Source organism: Telmatherina bonti, assembly GCF_933228915.1.
Source record: "Telmatherina bonti genome assembly, chromosome: 21".
In the NCBI taxonomy this organism is placed as follows: domain Eukaryota; kingdom Metazoa; phylum Chordata; class Actinopteri; order Atheriniformes; family Telmatherinidae; genus Telmatherina; species Telmatherina bonti.
Genome location: NC_136630.1, coordinates 35193841 through 35213288, shown reverse-complemented (window position 1 = coordinate 35213288; position 19448 = coordinate 35193841). Strand labels below are relative to the sequence as shown.

At 46.3% G+C, this 19448-nt stretch overlaps 1 protein-coding gene across 1 annotated transcript in view; it reads right to left on the bottom strand.

The window, feature by feature from the left end:
* The window catches only part of LOC306771504 (ankyrin repeat and fibronectin type-III domain-containing protein 1-like), a gene marked incomplete at its 3' end in the record, with an annotated part of 122016 nt that extends 105931 nt beyond the window's left edge, over positions 1 to 16085 (bottom strand). The window contains exons 1-3 of the mRNA XM_079260670.1: positions 15969 to 16085; positions 15120 to 15247; positions 14786 to 15022 (exon numbers count right to left, since the gene is read on the bottom strand). Coding sequence (XP_079116796.1) covers positions 14786 to 15022; positions 15120 to 15235 — 353 coding nt within the window. The 5' untranslated portion in view covers positions 15236 to 15247; positions 15969 to 16085. The remainder of the gene's footprint in view (positions 1 to 14785; positions 15023 to 15119; positions 15248 to 15968) is intronic.
* Between the last annotated feature and the right edge of the window lie 3363 nt (positions 16086 to 19448).

Below are 19448 nucleotides of genomic sequence, written 5' to 3'. Positions count from 1 at the left end.
TCATCACCATGAGAATCTCCCGTTCCACCTCATCACCATGAGAATCTCCCGTTCCACCTCATCACCATGAGAATCTCCCGTTCCACCTCATCACCATGAGAATCTCCCGATCTACCTCATCATGATGAGAATCTCCCGTTCCACCTCATCACCATGAGAATCTCCCGTTCCACCTCATTACCATGAGAATCTCCCATTCCACCGCATTACAATGAGAATCTCCCGTTCCACCTCATTACCATGAGAATCTCCCATTCCACCGCATTACAATGAGAATCTCCCGTTCCACCTCATCACCATGAGAATCTCCCATTCCACCTCATTACCATGAGAATCTCCCATTCCACCGCATTACAATGAGAATCTCCCGTTCCACCTCATCACCATGAGAATCTCCCATTCCACCTCATTACCATGAGAATCTCCCATTCCACCGCATTACAATGAGAATCTCCCGTTCCACCTCATCACCATGAGAATCTCCCATTCCACCTCATTACCATGAGAATCTCCCATTCCACCTCATTACCATGAGAATCTCCCATTCCACCTCATTACCATGAGAATCTCCCATTCCACCGCATTACAATGAGAATCTCCCGTTCCACCTCATCACCATGAGAATCTCCCATTCCACCTCATTACCATGAGAATCTCCCGTTCTACCTCATCATGATGAGAATCTCCCGTTCCACCTCATCACCATGAGAATCTCCCGTTCCACCTCATCACCATGAGAATCTCCCGTTCCACCTCATCACCATGAGAATCTCCCGTTCTACCTGATCATGATGAGAATCTCCCGTTCCACCTCATCACCATGAGAATCTCCCGTTCCACCTCATCACCATGAGAATCTCCCGTTCAATCATATCACCATTAGAATTTCCCGTTCCACAACATTACCATGAGAATCTCCCATTCCACCTCACCACCATGAGAATCTCCCGTTCCACCTCATCACAATGAGAATCTCCCGTTCCACCTCAGCACCATGAGAATCTCCCGTTCCACCATATCACCATGAGAATCTCCCGTTCAACCTCATCACCATGAGAATCTCCCGTTCCACCTCATCATGATGAGAATTTCCCGTTCCACCACATCACCCCGAGAATCTCCTGTTCCACCTCATCACCATGAGAATCTCCCGTTCCACCTCATCATGATGAGAATCTCCCGTTCCACCTCATCACCATGAGAATCTCCCGTTCCGCCTCATTACCATGAGACTCTCCCAGTCCACCTCATCACCATGAGAATCTCCCGTTCCACCACATCACCATGAGACTCTCCCATTCCACCACATCACCCTGAGAATCTCCCGTTCCATCTCTTCACCATGAGAATCTCCCGTTCAACCACATCACCATGAGAATCTCCCGTTCCACCACATCACCATGAGAATCTCCCGTTCCACCTCATCACCATGAGAATCTTCCGTTCCACCTCATCACCATGAGAATCTCCCGTTCTACCTCATCATGATGAGAATCTCCCGTTCCACCTCATCACCATGAGAATCTCCTGTTCAATCATATAACCATTAAAATTTCCCGTTCCACAACATTACCATGAGAATCTCCCTTTCCACCTCATGATGATGAGAATCTCCCATTCCACCTCATCACCATTAGAATCTCCCGTTCACCTCATCATGTTGAGAATCTCCCGTTCCACCATATCACCATGAGAATTTCCCGTTCCACCTCATTACCATGACAATCTCCCGTTCCAAATCATCACCATGAGAATCTCCCGTTCCACTTCATCACCATGAGATTCTCCCGTTCCACCTCATCATGATGAGAATGTCCTGCTCCACCTCATCACCATGAGAATCTCCCGTTCCACCATATCACCATGAAAATTTCCCGTTCCACCTCATTACCATGAGAATCTCCCGTTCCACCTCATCACCATGAGAATCTCCCGTTCCACCATATCACCATGAGACTCTCCCATTCCACCTCATCACGATTAGAATCTCCCGTTCCATCTCATTACCATGAGACTCTCCCATTCCACCTCATTACCATGAGACTCTCCCATTCCACCTCATCACCATGAGAATCTCCCGGTCCACCACATCACCATGAGAATCTCCCGTTCCACCTCATCACCATGAAAATCTCCTGTTCCACCACATCATGATAAGAATCTCCCGTTCAACCACATCATGATTAGAATCTCCCATTCCACCTCATAGCCATGAGGATCTCCCGTTCAACGACATCACCATGAGAATCTCCCGTTCCACCACATCACCATGAGAATCTCCCGTTCCACCTCATCACCATGAGAATCTCCCATTCCAACTCATCACCATGAGAATCTCCCGTTCCACCTCATAACCCCGAGAATCTCCCGTTCCATCTCATTACCATGAGAATCTCCCATTCCACCTCATCACCATGAGAATCTCCCGTTCCACCTTATCATGATGAGAATCTCCCGTTCCACCTCATCACCATGAGAATCTCCCTTTCCACCTCATCACCACGAGAATCTCCCGTTCCACCTCATCATGATGAGAATCTCCCGTTCCACCACATCACCCCGAAAATCTCCCGTTCCACCTCATCACCATGAGAATCTATCGTTCCACCTCATCATGATGAGAATCTCCAGTTCCACCTCATCACCATGACAATCTCCCGTTCCACAAAATCATGATGAAAATCTCACGTTCCACCTCATCACCATGAGAATCTCCCGTTCCACCTCATAGCCATGAGAATCTCCCGTTCAACCACATCACCATGAGAATATACCGTTCCACCACATGACCATGAGAATCTCCCGTTCCACCACATCACCATGAGAATCTCCCGTTCCACCACATCATGATGAGAATCTCCCGTTCAACCTCATCACCATGAGAATCTCCCGTTCCACCTCATCATGATGAGAATTTCCCGTTCCAACACATCACCCCGAGAATCTCCTGTTCCACCTCATCACCATGAGAATCTCCCGTTCCACCTCATCATGATGAGAATCTCCCGTTCCACCTCATCACCATGAGAATCTCCCGTTCCGCCTCATTACCATGAGACTCTCCCAGTCCACCTCATCACCATGAGAATCTCCCGTTCCACCACATCACCATGAGACTCTCCCATTCCACCACATCACCCTGAGAATCTCCCGTTCCATCTCTTCACCATGAGAATCTCCCATTCCACCTCATCACCATGAGAATCTCCCGTTCCACCTCATTACCATGAGAATCTCCCATTCCACCTCATTACCATGAGAATCTCCCATTCCACCTCATCACCATGAGAATCTCCCGTTCCACCTCATTACCATGAGAATCTCCCGTTCCACCTCATTACCATGAGAATCTCCCGTTCCATCTCATCACCATGAGAATCTCCCATTCCACCTCATCACCATGAGAATCTCCCGTTCCACCTCATTACCATGAGAATCTCCCATTCCACCTCATCACCATGAGAATCTCCCGTTCCACCTCATTACCATGAGACTCTCCCAGTCCACCTCATCACCATGAGAATCTCCCGTTCCACCACATCACCATGAGACTCTCCCATTCCTCCTCATCACCCCGAGAATCTCCCGTTCATTCTCATTACCATGAGAATCTCCCGTTCCATCTCATCATGATGAGAATGTCTTGCTCCACCTCATCACCATGAGAATCTCCCGTTCCACCATATCACCATGAGAATTTCCCGTTCCACCTCATTACCATGAGAATCTCCCGTTCCACCTCATTACCATGAGAATCTCCCGTTCCATCTCATCATGATGAGAAGGTCCTGCTCCACCTCATCACCATGAGAATCACCCGTTCCACCATATCACCATGAGAATTTCCCGTTCCACCATATCACCATGAGAATTTCCCGTTCCATCTCATAATGATGAGAATGTCTTGCTCCACCTCATCACCATGAGAATCTCCCGTTCCACCATATCACCATGAGAATTTCCCGTTCCACCTCATTACCATGAGAATCTCCCGTACCCCCTCATTACCATGAGAATCTCCCGTTCCATCTCATCATGATGAGAATGTCCTGCTCCACCTCATCACCATGAGAATCTCCCGTTCCACCATATCACCATGAGAATTTCCCGTTCCACCATATCACCATGAGAATTTCCCGTTCCACCTCATTACCATGAGAATCTCCCGTTCCACGACATCACCCCGAGACTCTCCCGTTCCACCTCATCACCATGAGAATCTCCCATTCCACGTAATCACCATGAGAATCTCCCATTCCACCTCATTACCATGAGAATCTCCCATTCCACCTCATCACGATGAGAATCTCCCGTTCCATCTCATCACCATGAGAATCTCCCATTCCACCTCATCACCATGAGAATCTCCCGTTCCACCTCATTACCATGAGACTCTCCCAGTCACCTCATCACCATGAGAATCTCCCGTTCCACCACATCACCCCGAGACTCTCCCGTTCCACTTCATCACCATGAGAATCTCCCATTCCATCTCATTACCATGAGAATCTCCCATTCCACCTCATCACCATGAGAATCTCCCGTTCCACCTTATCATGATGAGAATCTCCCGTTCCACCTCATCACCATGAGAATCTCCCTTTCCACCTCATCACCACGAGAATCTCCCGTTCCACCTCATCATGATGAGAATCTCCCGTTCCACCACATAACCCCCCCGAAAATCTCCCGTTCCACCTCATCACCATGAGAATCTATCGTCCCACCTCATCATGATGAGAATCTCCAGTTCCACCTCATCACCATGACAATCTCCCGTTCCACAAAATCATGATGAAAATCTCACGTTCCACCTCATCACCATGAGAATCTCCCGTTCCACCTCATAGCCATGAGAATCTCCCGTTCAACCACATCACCATGAGAATCTCCCGTTCCACCACATCACCATGAGAATCTCCCGTTCCACCACATCATGATGAGAATCTCCCGTTCAACCTCATCACCATGAGAATCTCCCGTTCCACCTCATCATGATGAGAATTTCCCGTTCCACCTGATCACCCCGAGGATCTCCTGTTCCACCTCATCACCATGAGAATCTCCCGTTCCACCTCATCATGATGAGAATCTCCCGTTCCACCTCATCACCATGAGAATCTCCCGTTCCGCCTCATTACCATGAGACTCTCCCAGTCCACCTCATCACCATGAGAATCTCCCGTTCCACCACATCACCATGAGACTCTCCCATTCCACCACATCACCCTGAGAATCTCCCGTTCCATCTCTTCACCATGAGAATCTCCCATTCCACCTCATCACCATGAGAATCTCCCGTTCCACTTCATTACCATGAGAATCTCCCGTTCCACCTCATTACCATGAGAATCTCCCGTTCCATCTCATCACCATGAGAATCTCCCATTCCACCTCATCACCATGAGAATCTCCCGTTCCACCATATCACCATGAGAATCTCCCGTTCCACCTCATTACCATGAGAATCTCCCGTTCCACCTCATCACCGTGAGAATCTCCCATTCCACCTCATCACCATGAGCATCTCCCATTCCACCTCATCACCATGAGAATCTCCCATTCCACCTCATCACCATGAGAATCTCCCATTCCACCTCATTACCATGAGACTCTCCCAGTCCACCTCATCACCATGAGAATCTCCCGTTCCACCACATCACCATGAGACTCTCCCATTCCTCCTCATCACCCCGAGAATCTCCCGTTCCATCTCATTACCATGAGAATCTCCCGTTCCATCTCATCATGATGAGAATGTCTTGCTCCACCTCATCACCATGAGAATCTCCCGTTCCACCATATCACCATGAGAATTTCCCGTTCCACCTCATTACCATGAGAATCTCCCGTTCCACCTCATTACCATGAGAATCTCCCGTTCCATCTCATCATGATGAGAATGTCCTGCTCCACCTCATCACCATGAGAATCACCCGTTCCACCATATCACCATGAGAATTTCCCGTTCCACCAAATCACCATGAGAATTTCCCGTTCCATCTCATAATGATGAGAATGTCTTGCTCCACCTCATCACCATGAGAATCTCCCGTTCCACCATATCACCATGAGAATTTCCCGTTCCACCTCATTACCATGAGAATCTCCCGTATCCCCTCATTACCATGAGCATCTCCCGTTCCACGACATCACCCCGAGACTCTCCCGTTCCACCTCATCACCATGAGAATCTCCCATTCCACGTAATCACCATGAGAATCTCCCTTTCCACCTCATTACCATGAGAATCTCCCATTCCACCTCATCACGATGAGAATCTCCCGTTCCATCTCATCACCATGAGAATCTCCCATTCCACCTCATCACCATGAGAATCTCCCGTTCCACCTCATTACCATGAGACTCTCCCAGTCACCTCATCACCATGAGAATCTCCCGTTCCACCACATCACCCCGAGACTCTCCCGTTCCACTTCATCACCAAGAGAATCTCCCATTCCACTTCATCACCATGAGAATCTCCCGTTCCACCTCATCATGATGAGAATGTCCTGCTCCACCTCATCACCATGAGAATCTCCCATTCCACCATATCACCATGAGAATTTCCCGTTCCACCTCATTACCATGAGAATCTCCCGTTCCACCTCATCACCATGAGAATCTCCCATTCCACGTCATCACCATGAGAATCTCCCATTCCACCTCATTACCATGAGAATCTCCCTTTCCACCTCATCACCATGAGAATCTCCCGTTCCACCTCATTACCATGAGACTCTCCCAGTCACCTCATCACCATGAGAATCTCCCGTTCCATCTCATTACCATGAGACTCTCCCATTTCACCTCATCACCATGAGCATCTCCCGTTCCACCTCATCACCATGAGACTCTCCCATTCCTCCTCATCACACCAAGAATCTCCCGTTCCATCTCATTACCATGAGACTCTCCCATTCCACTTCATCACGATGAGAATCTCCCGTTCCATCTCATCACCATGAGAATCTCCCATTCCACTTCATCACCATGAGAATCTCCAATTCCACTTCATTTCCATGAGAATCTCCCGTTCCACCTCATCATGATGAGAATGTCCTGCTCCACCTCATCACCATGAGAATCTCCCGTTCCACCATATCACCATGAGAATTTCCCGTTCCACCTCATTACCATGAGAATCTCCCGTTCCACCTCATTACCATGAGAATCTCCCGTTCCATCTCATCATGATGAGAATGTCCTGCTCCACCTCATCACCATGAGAATCTCCCGTTCCACCATATCACCATGAGTATTTCCCGTTCCACCATATCACCATGAGAATTTCCCGTTCCACCTCATTACCATGAGAATCTCCCGTTCCACCACATCACCCCGAGACTCTCCCGTTCCACCTCATCACCATGAGAATCTCCCGTTCCACTTCATCACCATGAGAATCTCCCATTCCACTTCATCACCATGAGAATCTCCCGTTCCACCTCATCATGATGAGAATGTCCTGCTCCACCTCATCACCATGAGAATCTCCCATTCCACCATATCACCATGAGAATTTCCCGTTCCACCTCATTACCATGAGAATCTCCCATTCCACCTCATCACCATGAGAATCTCCCGTTCCACCATATCACCATGAGAATCTCCCGTTCCACCTCATTACCATGAGAATCTCCCGTTCCACCTCATCACCATGAGAATCTCCAGTTCCATCTCATTACCATGAGACTCTCCCATTCCATCTCATCACCATGAGAATCTCCCGTTCCACCTCATCACCATGAGAATCTCCCGTTCCACCTCATCACCATGAGAATCTCCAGTTCCATCTCATTACCATGAGACTCTCCCATTCCATCTCATCACCATGAGAATCTCCCATTCCACCTCATCACCATGAGAATCTCCAGTTCCACCTCATTACCATGAGACTCTCCCATTCCATCTCATCACCATGAGAATCTCCCATTCCACCTCATCACCATGAGAATCTCCCATTCCACCTCATTACCATGAGAATCTCCCGTTCCACCTCATCACCATGAGAATCTCCCGTTCCACCTCATCACCATGAGAATCTCCCGTTCCACCTCATCATGATGAGAGTCTCCCATTCCACCTCATCACCATGAGAATCTCCCATTCCACTTCATCACCATGAGAATCTCCCGTTCCATCTCATCACCATGAGAATCTCCCGTTCCATCTCATCATGATGAGAATCTCCCATTCCACTTCATCACCATGAAAATCTCCCGTTCCACCTCATTACCATGGGAATCTCCCATTCTACCTCATTACCATGAGAATCTCCCGTTCCACCTCATCACCATGAGAATCTCCCATTCCACCTCATTACCATGAGAATCTCCCGTTCTACCTCATCATGATGAGAATCTCCCGTTCCACCATATCACCATGAGAATTTCCCGTTCCACCTCATTACCATGAGAATCTCCCGTTCCACCTCATCACCATGAGAATATCCCATTCCACGTCATCACCATGAGAATCTCCCATTCCACCTCATTACCATGAGAATCTCCCTTTCCACCTCATCACCATTAGAATCTCCCCATCCACCTCATTACCATGAGACTCTCCCAGTCACCTCATCACCATGAGAATCTCCCGTTCCATCTCATTACCATGAGACTCTCCCATTCCACCTCATCACCATGAGTATCTCCCGTTCCACCTCATCACCATGAGACTCTCCCATTCCTCCTCATCACCCCGAGAATCTCCCGTTCCATCTCATTACCATGAGACTCTCCCATTCCACCTCATCACGATGAGAATCTCCCGTTCCATCTCATCACCATGAGAATCTCCCATTCCACTTCATCACCATGAGAATCTCCCATTCCACTTCATCACCATGAGAATCTCCCGTTCCACCTCATCATGATGAGAATGTCCTGCTCCACCTCATCACCATGAGAATCTCCCATTCCACTTCATCACCATGAGAATCTCCCATTCCACTTCATCACCATGAGAATCTCCCGTTCCACCTCATCATGATGAGAATGTCCTGCTCCACCTCATTACCATGAGAATCTCCCGTTCCACCTCATTACCATGAGAATCTCCCGTTCCGTCTCATCATGATGAGAATGTCCTGTTCCACCTCATCACCATGAGAATCTCCCGTTCCACCATATCACCATGAGAATTTCCCGTTCCACCATATCACCATGAGAATTTCCCGTTCCACCTCATTACCATGAGAATCTCCCGTTCCACCACATCACCCCGAGACTCTCCCGTTCCACCTCATCACCATGAGAATCTCCCATTCCATGTCATCACCATGAGAATCTCCCATTCCACCTCATTACCATGAGAATCTCCCATTCCATGTCATCACCATGAGAATCTCCCATTCCACCTCATTACCATGAGAATCTCCCATTCCACCTCATCACGATGAGAATCTCCCGTTCCATCTCATCACCATGAGAATCTCCCATTCCACCTCATCACGATGAGAATCTCCCGTTCCATCTCATCACCATGAGAATCTCCCGTTCCACTTCATCACCATGAGAATCTCCCATTCCACTTCATCACCATGAGAATCTCCCGTTCCACCTCATCATGATGAGAATGTCCTGCTCCACCTCATCACCATGAGAATCTCCCGTTCCACCATATCACCATGAGAATTTCCCGTTCCACCTCATTACCATGAGAATCTCCCGTTCCACCTCATTACCATGAGAATCTCCCGTTCCATCTCATGATGAGAATGTCCTGTTCCACCTCATCACCATGAGAATCTCCCGTTCCACCATATCACCATGAGAATTTCCCGTTCCACCATATCACCATGAGAATTTCCCGTTCCACCTCATTTCCATGAGAATCTCCCGTTCCACCACATCACCCCGAGACTCTCCCGTTCCACCTCATCACCATGAGAATCTCCCATTCCACGTCATCACCATGAGAATCTCCCATTCCACCTCATTACCATGAGAATCTCCCATTCCACCTCATCACGATGAGAATCTCCCGTTCCACCTCATCACCATGAGAATCTCCCATTCCACCTCATCACCATGAGAATCTCCCGTTCCACCTCATTACCATGAGACTCTCCCAGTCACCTCATCACCATGAGAATCTCCCGTTCCATCTCATTACCATGAGACTCTCCCATTCCACCTCATCACCATGAGAATCTCCCGTTCCACTTCATCACCATGAGAATCTCCCATTCCACTTCATCACCATGAGAATCTCCCGTTCCACCTCATCATGATGAGAATGTCCTGCTCCACCTCATCACCATGAGAATCTCCCATTCCACCATATCACCATGAGAATTTCCCGTTCCACCTCATTACCATGAGAATCTCCCGTTCCACCTCATCACCATGAGAATCTCCCATTCCACCTCATTACCATGAGAATCTCCCGTTCCACCTCATCACCATGAGAATCTCCCATTCCACCTCATCACCCCGAGAATCTCCCGTTCCATCTCATTACCATGAGACTCTCCCATTCCACCTCATCACCATGAGAATCTCCCGTTCCACCTCATCACCATGAGAATCTCCCATTCCACTTCATCACCATGAGAATCTCCCGTTCCACCTCATCATGATGAGAATGTCCTGCTCCACCTCATCACCATGAGAATCTCCCATTCCACCATATCACCATGAGAATTTCCCGTTCCACCTCATTACCATGAGAATCTCCCGTTCCACCTCATCACCATGAGAATCTCCCATTCCACCTCATCACCATGAGAATCTCCCGTTCCACCTCATTACCATGAGAATCTCCCATTCCACCTCATTACCATGAGGATCTCCCTTTCCACCTCATCACCATGAGAATCTCCCATTCCACCTCATTACTATGAGACTCTCCCGTTCCACCTCATCACCATGAGAATCTCCCGTTCCACTTCATCACCATGAGAATCTCCCATTCCACTTCATCACCATGAGAATCTCCCGTTCCACCTCATCATGATGAGAATGTCCTGCTCCACCTCATCACCATGAGAATCTCCCATTCCACCATATCACCATGAGAATTTCCCGTTCCACCTCATTACCATGAGAATCTCCCGTTCCACCTCATCACCATGAGAATCTCCCGTTCCACCATATCACCATGAGAATCTCCCGTTCCACCTCATTACCATGAGAATCTCCCGTTCCACCTCATCACCATGAGAATCTCCAGTTCCATCTCATTACCATGAGACTCTCCCATTCCATCTCATCACCATGAGAATCTCCCATTCCACCTCATCACCATGAGAATCTCCCGTTCCACCTCATCACCATGAGAATCTCCAGTTCCATCTCATTACCATGAGACTCTCCCATTCCATCTCATCACCATGAGAATCTCTCGCTCATTGTTGTTGTTGTGACATGGTGCATCATCCTGCTGGAAGTTTCCATCAGAAGATGCTACACTGTGCTCATAAAGGGATGGACATGATCAGCTATACTGAGTAGATCAGCAGTTTTTGAACAACCATTCTATGTTTAAATTTGCCGAAATCCTCTTTCTTCCTCATTCTGATCTTTAGTTTTAACAAGTTATCTTCACCATGTCTACATGGCTAAATGCATCACGCTGATGCCATTTGATTGGCTGATTAGATATTTGTCTTTAAAGGAAGTTAAACAGGTGGAACTATGGAATACATCCTGTCACCAACATCCATCATCATTAGCAGTCTAATTGACTCAGATTCTTCTCAGACAACATAAGATGATAATATGATGATTATGATGAATATGATTATAATATGATTTGTGTGGGTCTTTAACACGTTAATGACTTTTAATAAGTTATAAAAAGGCCTGCACTGTGGCCTCACAGCAGGAAGGTCGCTGGTTCGATCCTTGGCTGGGGCGAGGTTTGGTCAGTGGCCTTTCTGAGTGGAGTTTGCATGTTCTCCCTGTGTATGCGTGGGTTCTCTCCGGGTACTCCAGCTTCCTCCCACCATCCAAAGACATGCATGTTAGGTTAATTGGTTACTCTAAATTGCCCCTAGGAGTGAGCGTGAGTGGTTGTGTGTCTCTGTGTGTCCCTGCGATGGACTGGCGAGCTGTCCAGGATGTACCCTGCCTTTCACGCAAAGACTGCTGGGATAGGCTCCAGCTTCCCCGCCACCCTGGATTGGATTAAGCGGTTAGGACAATGAATGAATGAATGAATTTACAAAAAATGAATCGCTCAACATTTGCACAATTTCCAGTACACCTATTACACAGATGTGCACGGTACTTGATAGCAACTTAGCAACTTTGTAACTGTTTTTAAAAGTTTTTCAGACTCATCTGGAGACTTGATTTAAAGTAAAAGCAACTATCAACAAGACTTTTGGTGAATAACATGAAAGCACATATATTTTACTCTCTGTCAGCCTCTCCCCTGTCCTGAAGAACATGCTACGAGCTTGTCCCTCATGCAGCATCCAACTTGAAGCTGAAGTTAGAGCAGGAGGCAATCCCCTCTGCTGCATGAATAGACTGAAGCACCACTGATTGATCCTGTCCTGGTTTAATTGTCAGATATCAATGCCTTTTAATTAGGAGCGTGGACGAAAACATCAACAAAGGTTAAAAGTAATGTAACATGCTGTAGACTGTAGCTGGAGCTATTTATAAAATTACACTTAGTTCCATTCACTTTTTGCCAGGGATATAATCTATTTAGTTTTTTACTGCTTTAAAATCAAATGCATTAATAAAGACATTAATTGAACAGTTTTATTGTCTGCATTAGTCATTCGCTAAAATCCAATTAAATAATAAAAGCTTTCTGGGGAAAATATTGTTGTACTGCAATTCAAATGTCATTAACAAAGATTAACTCATTAAAAAGCCTGTATTTAATTAATTACAATAAATACAATACAATATTACTGTTTGGGTAGGGCAGCCAATTAATTAAATGTTGAAACACAAAAAACATAACACAAACACATAAAAAGATTTATTCATCTATAGACCAGACAGGACTGAAAAAACACTCAAATCCAATCAAATTCAAATCCAACCTGTTCTAAACGACTGGATTGTGATATGTCTATCATAGACATATGTCTACCCCCATTGTGTGTTTCTGTACTTTGGAGGCATGGCTTTAGGGCAAAGTCTGAAGAATGGGTTTTGGACTTTTAAAAATATTCAAAATGTAGCTAACTGGAACTGTTTTTCCAGGATCTGCTACCCTGTGTTCAAAATTGATATCAGTTAGTAATTATAGATCTATATGTGGCGTTCCTCAAGGCTCCACGTTGGAACAAATCAAACCAAATCAAATCAAATCAAATCAAATCAAATCAAAGATACTTTATTAATCCCAGAGGGGAAATTCAAGGTTCAAGTCAGCTCGTCCAAGGTTACTCATACAGACATTTACATTTGACAATGTGCCACCTGATGTAAATGCGGCCTTTAGAGCTGAGTTCAGTTTAAGTTCCACAGGCCTGTGAAAGGGAGGGGGGTTAGGAGGGGGGCTGAGCATCAGACAGCATAACATTCCAGAAGACGTGATAACCAGCCTGCCCAAGGCCAGTCAGGGAGCCAGATCCAGCTTTGTTTTGGGTCAAGCTAAGCTTCATTTGGCTCTGCTGTGAGTCCTTAGTGGTCTCTGGCGGACTCTGAAACAGCCGAACCGGGGTTAGTTTCCACCAAAACCGAGCAACAGCTTCTCCATGATGTTTCCCACTTACAGATGAGCTCCAGAACCATGACCAGCTCCAGTCGCGGTCCAGTGCTGTCACGCATGAATTCGAGTGCTAGTTGCTCGGCGAAGTCCATCACAGATTTTCCAAAATTTGCGAGACACCAGGAAACCGCACACACCAACCAGCAGAAACCCAGTTATCATAAATCCAATCATGTAAAAATCCTCCACAGAAAGAAGCAGCAGGCACATGACTTTCATCACATATCCTGCAGCATGCATCCCGTCGGGACCTGCAGGATCCCCTTCGCCCATTCTTTGGGGAAAAAAGATTTGATGAGTTGCATTAAGAGACCAGCTGACCAGATCCATGATTTAGATTACGAGGGAAATGCACAAAGAGCCTCAGATGGATAGATTGACAATACAAAGAAGCAGCAGGTCAGAGTGGGAACGGGAGGGAGAGAAAAAGCATCCGTCTGCTCCAAGAGCAGGAAGAGAAGGCCTAATATCTGATCAAATATCTGATCAGCTTTATGCTGATGACAATAAGCTCTATATTACTGTGTCCCAGGGGATTCTAGTCCCAGACAAAGCTTCAGTTTGTTTCTTGATCAAATTTGAACATGCGGCTGCAGAATTTCCTTCAGTTAAATAAAGATAGATCTGAAATGATTGTGTTTGGAATAAAAGACATGTGTCCAATATGAGTGTCTCACTTCAAGTGAGACACATATTTTTGAAGTAAGACACTCATATTTGGAGTGAGCAACAGATCAATCCAGAAATCTTGGTGTCATTTTGGACTTTGTCATGTTAAAACAAGAGCTAGAGTACCCTTGATTTACCAAAGTTATCAATGTAAAACTAGTATAGCAAGTAGTAAAAAAAAACACCTTCTAAGATATCATAAAACTGAAACGACTATGTGTCTGGTCATCTTCAACAAACAATATAAATCACAGCCATGTAAAACAGAAAATGAAACCAGATAAATAACTTTTTAAGTTTCAGGAAGAACTTTAAGTAGATTATCAAAAAACCACAAGCTCTGAAGCTTATTTCTCCTTTCTGTTTTAAACATTCCATGAGCCCATGTTCAGAAAAAAAACCCACAAATACATAAAGGTTGATTTACCTGTCAGGCTCTGCCGGCTCGCTGCAGGTGGAAGGCCGAGAGTTGGAAGCTAGGGAAGATGAGGATGACATTGGAGGCGAATTGGACAAATGGTTGGATGCATGTGAGGAGGATAGATTGGAGGAAGACGAGGAAAGGTGGCTGAGGTCCAGATTCCTGGGCAGCAGCAGCGAGGACGGCATACAGAGCCATGTCTCCAGGTCGGAGAACTTAGAGTAACTCAGCATCTCCAGAATGCTGCAAGAGGAAGAAGGTGGAGCAAAGACACAACAGGTTTTCTTTACAAACAGCATCAACTTCACATCTATGATTCTTCAGGAGCTTGATGAGGTACCTCTCATCTCCCATTCCTGGGATTTCATCTTTCTCATCAGCGGTCTGGAAGAAGCAGGAAGTCCTGGAGTCTCGTGAAGACAACAGAACACAGGAATTCTCAGAATCCACGGACATCTTCAGCCATTTCTGCGGACATCAGGAGAAAGACGGCCCAACTAATGTCACAACGCATTAGATGCACTAAAGCTCAGGACCAAGATGAGGCCTGATAAAACACCTACAGACAAAATATGCTGGTTTGTTTTGTTTTTTATTTAATATCTTTTATTAGGACTGAAGTTGACAGAGATATTTGAGCAAAATTATGAAAAAGAAAGTAACATTTTTATGGGAGTTTTTGGGAGAGGAGTATTTCTTTGCCAACCTCAACAACCTATGAAAAACTCTGTTAACTGATGGCACCGCTGCAAGTAGAAGCTGTTTTAAACAACAGGAATGGATATCTGTCATTTGGTAAGCTAGTTGGATAGCTGTTAAGGGCCAGTAGTTACAGATAATTAACTAACTGGCTGACAACCTAACTTAGATGTTTAGTGGTTCAGTCTTTTAGTTATCTAGCTAACTGTCTGATAGTGGTTACTTATCCAGCGACCAGTTTATCATATTTTATGGGTTAACTGAAAAACAGCTGTCGACTCTTGAACTGACTCAAAGGACCGGCTCTTTGACCAGAGCTGAACTTCCCATCATCAGCAGCTGGTAAACGAAGATTAGCTTTATAGTTAACTGGTACAGAGCCAGAGGCGCCGTTGTCATGGTAACTTGACAACCATTGTAACATGGTTGCCATGGTCAAACATGGAGGCTTAATGTTGAGCAGTAAGGACAGCTATAAATACAACTTTACCGTCTATCTGCTTCTTCCTCTGTAGAAACTATGTTGCTCCTTCTCCTCCTCCTCCTCCTCCTCTTTCTTCTTCTTTTTCTGCTTTTCACAGCGCAGAAACATCTGCTGAGCTCCCGCCTGGAAACGTGTCTTTGTCCGGTCCCGTGTAAAACATCCCAAAATACAGACAGCTCACATTTCACTGCGGTGAAAGACGCCCATGTAGTCCCACATCTGGAGGAGCCTCAGCACTGCTCTGGGTCCCTCCGCCGCGACCTGAGGGAGGAAAGAAAGGAGAGAGGGGGGTGATGAAGGAGAGGAAAGGAGGTACTTTCTGGAAGTTTGTGTTTGAAAAAGAGATCATTCCCAACAGGAAGGAGGCTGTTTATGTGCTGCAATTATCAGCAGTTTGCATAATTAACTCTGGAGTTTTACAGCCACTCAGAGATCATTTCCTCTGCCAGTGTTGAGATTAATCAGGAGAATAAAACTGTACAAATGTCAAGAAAAAGCCTTTTAAATAATTACTTTATTTTGAGAAAATCTGGAAATATTTGCTGTGACTTAATAAATTCAGTAATTAAGTCAGAAACAGATTCAGTCTGTGAGAGTCTCAGAGAAACTTTCTGTTGTCTCCGGGAACAATCCTCTTTCAGGACTTCCCAAAAGTCATTTACTGAATGCATGGATTGATTTACAATCAAATATAAATTATGTAAATCCAGGAAAAGTCAGGCAAACGGAACTGGTCCAGTACCAAAATAGAACCAACAAGGTACCAGGACTGGACTGATACTGCTCTGGTACCAGAACTGGACTACAACTGGTGAGGTATTAGGCCTGGACTATTGGAACTGGTGCACTACCAGGACTGGACTGAAACTGGTTTGGTACATTTTCTGGACTGTTGGAACCGGTTCAGTATCAGGACTGGAACCGGTGTGGTACTGGGCCTGAACTGGAACCGGTCCTGTACCATAACTGGACCGGAACCAGTGTGATGCCAGACCTGGACAGGAACTGCTGAGGTATTAGGCCTTTACTGTTGAAACCAATGTGGTAACAGGACTGGACTGGAACTGGTGCAGTACCAGGGCTGGACTGGAACCGGTAAGGTACCATTCCTGGACCTGAACTGGTGCGGTACCAGGGCTGGACTGGAACCGGTAAGGTACCATTCCTGGACCTGAACTGGTGCGGTACCAGGCCTGGACTGGAACCGGTAAGGTACCAGTCCTGGACCTGAACTGGTGCGGTACCAGGGCTGGACTGGAACCGGTAAGGTACCAGGGCTGGACCTGAACTGGTGCGGTACCAGTCCTGGACCTGAACTGGTGCGGTAACAGGCCTGGACCTGAACTGGTGCGGTAACAGGCCTGGACCTGAACTGGTGCGGTACCAGGACTGGACTGGAACCGGGTACCAGGCCTGGACCTGAACCAGTAAGGTACCAGGCCTGGACTGGAACCGATAAGGTACCAGGACTGGACTGGAACCGGTAAGGTACCAGGCCTGGACCTGAACTGGTGCGGTACCAGGACTGGACTGGAACCGGTAAGGTACCAGTCCTGGACCTGAACTGGTGTGGTACCAGGGCTGGACTGGAACCGGTAAGGTACCAGTCCTGGACCTGAACTGGTGCGGTAACAGGCCTGGACCTGAACTGGTGCGGTACCAGGACTGGACTGGAACCGGTAAGGTACCAGGCCTGGACCTGAACCGGTAAGGTACCAGGCCTGGACTGGAACCGATAAGGTACCAGGACTGGACTGGAACCGGTAAGGTACCAGTCCTGGACCTGAACTGGTGCGGTACCAGTCCTGGACCTGAACTGGTGTGGTACCAGGGCTGGACTGGAACCGGTAAGGTACCAGTCCTGGACCTGAACTGGTGCGGTTACATGCCTGGACCTGAACCGGTAAGGTACCAGGCCTGGACCTGAACTGGTGCGGTACCAGGGCTGGACTGGAACCGGTAAGGTACCAGGCCTGGACCTGAACTGGTGCGGTACCAGTCCTGGACCTGAACTGGTGCGGTACCAGGCCTGGACTCTTCGAATGTTCCAGTTGATTTCATATTTCTGCACATAAACAAAGTAAATGTTTTGGGGGGGGGGGTTGTCTCCTTGGTTGCTTAGCAACAAACTTCTTTGAAAATAAATTATTTAAAAACATATAAGTTCACCAACAAACAGCAAAAAAGGCTTCTTCCATCATGGACGAGTCGGCGTTGGAGTGCTTCTTTGATGAATTCATTGCTAATGTGAGTAAAATCTTTGTTTTTATTGAGACTGAATTCCTGGCGGGCTGGTATTATTATAAAAACACACAAACAATTTTGTCATTAAAAACAATCATAAAGATTTAAGAATTTATTAGAATCAATGAGAAAATTTTGTTATCACTGCACATGATCTGAAAACTTATTCTTTAACAATGTTTTAATTTTATTTTATAATTCAGTCATTCATTCTTTTTAAAAAGGAAAAAGTGAAATATTTATATACTGATTAGAGATCTGAAATAATTTGGGGGTTTTATCTCAGGTGACCACTTCATTAGGAGTCAACCATATTAGATTCATTTTGCTGTTCAACTCCAACGTGTTGTGAAGCTTTGTTTATTTTCGAAATAAACCTGGATTATGAGGTTTTCCCTCACCACTGTGGTGTTGGGCTTTGTTTTGTTGACGTGTAACTCATTCAGAAATCTCCAGGATGACTCAAAGGTGAAGAAGGAAGAAGATGATGATGAGGTTGATGAAGATGTCGATGAAAAGCAGCTTCTCTGCTCCAACCAGGACGATGAAGGTAAAGTAAAAATTAAACAACAGCTTCAGATGTTAAGTGTAAACAGGGTCCCACAAACTGTCAGTAATTATGGGCAATCCATATGAGCCTGCAGGCCTCTGTCAGCATCTTGAACATTGAAGTTCGGGACAGCCCAGCTGGAAAAAACCTGAACCAGTATGGCTTGTTTAGAAGGGTTGAAGGAGGTAAAAGCAACTTGGCTCCACAGCTTCTGGAACGATGTTCAGGTTCCTCCAGTGTTTCAGAGCATTGCTTTATAACTCCTTCCTATTCGTTGATCATTTTCTTTGCTGAACACACGCCTGTGACGTGGTCTGTACAAAGATCATCATCAACATGCTCGCATGCTGACATACATTAGCATGTTAAGCTAGCTAGTGCTGTTGACACTAGCCAGCTCTGAACTGGTTTATGCGACTCATTTCTATCTCTGTAGTTGCCGATTTCTTCATCACATGTGCTCATTTCAGGCTTACTCAGGGGCCTCATTGTGTTTTGGTTTTGTGATTTATCTGTGATTTTTATTTTCTAATTGATTTGTTGATTTAATGTTGTGTTGGTTAGAACTGTGGCTTCACAGCAACAAGGCCGCGAGTTTGAGCCTCGACTGTTCCATCAGTGGCCTTTCTGGAGTTTGCATGTTCTGCATGCCTGTCCAAATCAGGCTGCAAACTCCGGCAGAGAAAAGTGAA